At 36.9% G+C, this 4,945-nt stretch overlaps 1 protein-coding gene across 1 annotated transcript in view; it reads right to left on the reverse strand.

The window, feature by feature from the left end:
• Positions 1–4,945, reverse strand: part of BNC2 (basonuclin 2) — a 236,324-nt gene that overhangs the window by 114,286 nt on the left and 117,093 nt on the right. Inside the window, exon 2 of the mRNA XM_009328160.1 lies at positions 1,114–1,216. Within this exon, the coding sequence (XP_009326435.1) occupies positions 1,114–1,216 (103 nt within the window). The remainder of the gene's footprint in view (positions 1–1,113; positions 1,217–4,945) is intronic.

The raw sequence follows: 4,945 nt of genomic DNA on the forward strand, positions 1-4,945 counted from the left end.
CTTTCCATGTGTGTGAATGTTTTAAAAACTTCTCTGGCAGTCTGTGCTGTTGAATTTGTTGAGTATTCACACTTGCCATATGTCAGCATGCTCAGGCACAAATACACACAGACATGAGCTAAATAAATAGAGATCAAGTGCATCTTAGGAGGGAATTACTAAGCTTCCACCCCAGGACTCATAAAATTAAAATAAAATGTAGAGAATATAACCCACTGAATGTCTGGCAGAAGTGGGGAATGGAGACTGTGCTTGCTTAGGTGCCAATAGCCTAGACCATGAGAAGAAATCTCCAACACTAATTTCTTCTGCAAACATCGTAATCTTTCTCTTTTTTCCCCCTTTTGGCTTTCTGGTTTGTTTGGTCTTTTTTCATTAAACCATTTTATGTATCCTCCTTATTTGCCTTCTAATTGCGTAGACAGCTCTCTCTTTATCTCTCATGCATAGCTTAACCAAGACTGTCAAGAAAAAAAAACCACCAAACACACAAAACAGTAAAGGATAAATAAAATGGAAGGTCTCTAAGTGTATTTTGATGCCTTTATATAGGATCTGGGCATTCTAATCCCTCCTTTCTTTCTTTAGCTACTTAAACATGGGAAGAGAGGTTCAACTCACAGATCATATATGCACACTTTTGTTGAGCCATGTAGGATACACTCATTTCATTCTGACATCCAAACTCTGAAAGTTTGATATTGGTATGTTTGAATTTCCATTAGGCTCAGTGACTTATTGGCTGATGCTTCTTTACAACACGAATTCTGCTGTGCAACCATACTATAAACTTCTTGACTTTCTGCTAAGTCCTGCTAGAACTACATTATTTCCTGGAGGCTACAATATTCTTTTGAGCTGTACACAAGCTGTTGAACTCCAGTGGCACTTGAACCTATTGCCAGAATAACAGACCCTCACTTTTCCATCCTAGAAATTGCTGTAAAAAAAGTATGTGCATGCATACACATGCACAAACCCAGAATGCATGCACATGCATGTACAGACAAATAGATATCACTACTGTCTGTATCACTCCAGCTCTTGGTATTTAAAGACACTGTGAAAGATGGACAGAATAGAGAAGGCAAGCCCAGAACCGACATTTCTTACCATGTGCCACCCAGCCATGTTTACACTGATCACAGGTTCTCAGGTTAATCTTCCCTGGCTGAAAACATTCACATGTGCAATTTACCAGTGTACAGCGGATGGCCTAGAAAAAGAAACAGAAAAAACATATTAATGTCTTTCTTCCTTCTTGTACAAATCTGTTGTGAGGGCTAGAAGGGTATTAACTGTACAGCAAAAACCAGCCTTCTAATATTCAAAGTATTGCTCATTCTTTTAAGTAGAGATTAATTTTCTTTCAAAAACATATATCAGTATCCCTGAGCAATGACATCCAAAATGCTTATTCAATAATAACATAGTCTGTTGTCCCATGGAGATGAATACATTCCTAAAGTCTTTAAAAGAATTGCTCTATTTCCTTTAGGAAAAAAAAAAGTAGTAGGATGAGGATTCTGTAGGTGTCCCACAAATTTCCTTGTTTTGCATCAACTGCCTGAAGGAAAATGTTACTAGCGATGTCTTACCATAGCAGCATATCAGCTTGATTAAAGCCAAGAGTAAAATGAGGAAACAAAAACATACAAAAAGGAAAACTACAGATCTCTTTCCCCTTCCCTCATGGTATCCAAAGGTTATTCTCAAGTTTCCTTTTTGGGGTTCACATAAGATACAACACTGCTACAGAAAGGAGTCATGGATTTGATGTGTTCCCAAAATAGGATAAAATGATCAAGGTGCAAGAAGAGGACTGGTTCATAAAACATCCTGTAACTTTCCTTTTCATCTATCACTTTCTCCAATATCTAAGCATAACCCTTTACCTCTTAGCATTCCTTATTTGTCAAACATATATTTATCTGTTTTGCAAAAGATGAAACTATTTCAAAGCAGCGATGCTAAAACTCCAGTCCCATGCAGAGATGTAAAATTTGCTTAAATAATACACCTTATTAAAATCTCATCTCCCTTTTAAAAATTATTTCAAAGAATACACAGGTTTACTTTGACAGGGGCTAGCTACATCCACAGAAAAGTGAATATAAATTGAATGAGACTCTTTTTTATGTGTAACAGACATATGTTTTTACACAGTGTAGAAGATGACCTGTGCACTTCAAACTGCTACTAATAAATTTATGGCATGCATTTAGCTGTAATTTGCATGGAGATTTCTGAGACAGAGAGGCTTATTCTGATCATTCACAGATTAACAATCTACTGTAACTACCAGAGCTGCCAGGAAAAGATATCTCTATAGATTTAGATGCAATCAATGATTACTTGGGGGCTAAGGTGGGGGAAGGGTGCTTGGTACCTATGGCCACTGAGATACTGAAGCATTGTGAAGGCCCTTGCCTGTTCCAAACAATTAACACCCAACCACACACACTCCTTCCATATCAAAAAAGAATTACCTTAACTATACTGACTTAAAGAAAATTACATTCAACTTTAGCTTGGCCAAGCTAAACTCCTTGGTTGCTGACAATGAAAAAGGTTCAGAGCTATTTTAAATGTTTTATCTCCTTACTTATTTATCTGCATCAGACAGCAATTTAAAGCCATTTATAGTTCATGGATCCACTTAAAATCTGTATTTCTATGACAAATTTCTGGTACAAGAGTCCTTTCTCCCTCCTATCCTACCTGCTCTTTTACTACATTCTACTCTCAAAAATGTAATGGGGAAAAAAAAGACCCTGCTGTATTATGCCTGACACTTCAGGGCCTCAGTCCCAATGTCACCTGTCCAATTACTCATTAGCTAGGTTATAAAACACTGCTGTATGTATGTGTGATTAAAAGAATTAGTAATATGAAATATAAAGGTACCAAAGAAGTGCTGACCGTGCAAGAATAATATATGTGTTTGTGGGTTATGAGAAAAAAATTCTCCTGAAAGGTCCTGTTTCATGTTCGATAGTTAGTTATTGACTCAGTAATATATCAGGTCTCCACCGGTCAGTAATGGTGTTCTTTCTCTAATATGTTCATTAATTAATGAACTCAGTAATTAATTGTACTGCAAGAAGAAGGGCTTACAAAATGGTATTCTTATTTTACCGTAAAAAGTTTTCTCACATTCACCACCTTTTTCTTATTTTACCGTAAAAGGTTTTCTCACATTCGCCACCTTTTTTAAATCTCTGCACCAATGTGACACACATTTGTTTTATTTGATGTAATTTTGTCTTATTCATGTGTCACGGTACGTATAATAGGAGTAGTATAGTGTATGCACATATACTAGATGAAACTCTGTCATTTGGTAGAGTTGCTTTATTAAGGTTCATCAGCATTCCATTACAACCCTACCTATTTTTGGCCCAGAGGTTAACAGGTTGCCTGTAAAAATTGGATTCAGCTTGAACCTGAAATACAATGTTTCAGCCTAAGAGTGAGTTTTATTACACACATTCAAAAATGATCCATTTAGCCATTATAAATTATAAGATGGGGGGAAAAATGTTTAGAGGTTTCATGTTTCTTTTCCTCTTCCCTGAGTTGAAGACAGTCTTGATGGTGTAAAGTGTTGAAAGATCTTACTATTTAGTAAGAACTCTTACTAATTAGTAAGATTTTTATCTTTTATACATACACCCCCAACATTTACGCAAACTCTTCAGAAACGTGAAAATGTCAGCTTGTTCCTCAAATAACTAAATCTGAAAAGTCTTCAAAAAGAGCTATACATTTTTATAAAGTAATATGGATTGGCATGAGAAACTCCAAAGATAAGTAGCATGGCCAAAATATTCAGCCTGGCCTTACTTGGCCGCTTTTTCTGCAGAGGGTGTGTTGATGCCAGGTTGTAATCTGGTTTCAGTAGTTTTCCATCCCATCACTGAGAATCTCATGCATACTTCTATGTGATGAGGATAACCCCTCAAGCTGCAAGATGCTCATTTTGGACTGGAAAAATTCATATTCTAGTTCACATTCTGGCATTATCTTGGGCAAATTACTTTGTTAGCCTGATGCCTACATTCCCCAAACAATAACCAGACACAATGATAGTAAAGTCTTATTGTCAGGCTAAATGCAACACAAATTGTGAGGCACTCTATAGTGATGGAGGCTATTAAAAATATCAAGTAGAATTTAGTCTTTATTGCAAAGATTCATTTTTCACTTTACTCAGTTAATCCAGAATCATGGTAACTACCTCTGATCACTACAATATACAACATAAAACCAGCGTAACTTGGCAGAGAGAAGACTCAAGATGCCAGGAATAGTGTGTTCCTACACACACAGATAGAACATTAACATTCATTACCATGGAAGAAAGCATCATCTTTAAAGACCTTCACAATGCAACCAACATATGTACTAAGCCTTGCAAGGATATGCATCTGAATTATTAACAGTATCTTTCTACTGGTTTTCAATAGCATTTAACTTAGGCATACAAGTCACTGACTGTGCAACAGGCTCAGGAATGACACAGAACAGCAGCAGGAGATGAACGTGGTGTAGATTCACCAAAGAATCCAAAGCTTTAATGCAGCCCCTCCATTCCAAAGAGGAAGGATTTTAAGATACAGAGGGGATAAAACTGCAGTAGCTGGTGTGCTTGTAGGTAGCAGCATGGATTGGTGTAACTGTGGTTGGGCATCTGTTACTGTTTAATTTGAAAGAGGTGGGGTGGATAGTAGGGGCAATAAAAAGACCCTGGGTGAGTTTGCAGCAGCTAAATATTGTAGCCATTGTTCAAACCTGTTAAAAAGTAGGTATAAAAATCCACGGGTGTAGCAATGCTAAATTTCTGCCAGAAAATGCTTCTGAAAAGAGTACTGCTAGGCATTCCAGAAGTCATCCACTGTAATTCTGCCTTTGCAACATACTGCTAAAAAGTTTATGTCATGGG

The sequence above is a fragment of the Pygoscelis adeliae genome, unplaced genomic scaffold (genome assembly GCF_000699105.1).
Source record: "Pygoscelis adeliae isolate BGI_AS28 unplaced genomic scaffold, ASM69910v1 Scaffold45, whole genome shotgun sequence".
Taxonomy (NCBI): domain Eukaryota; kingdom Metazoa; phylum Chordata; class Aves; order Sphenisciformes; family Spheniscidae; genus Pygoscelis; species Pygoscelis adeliae.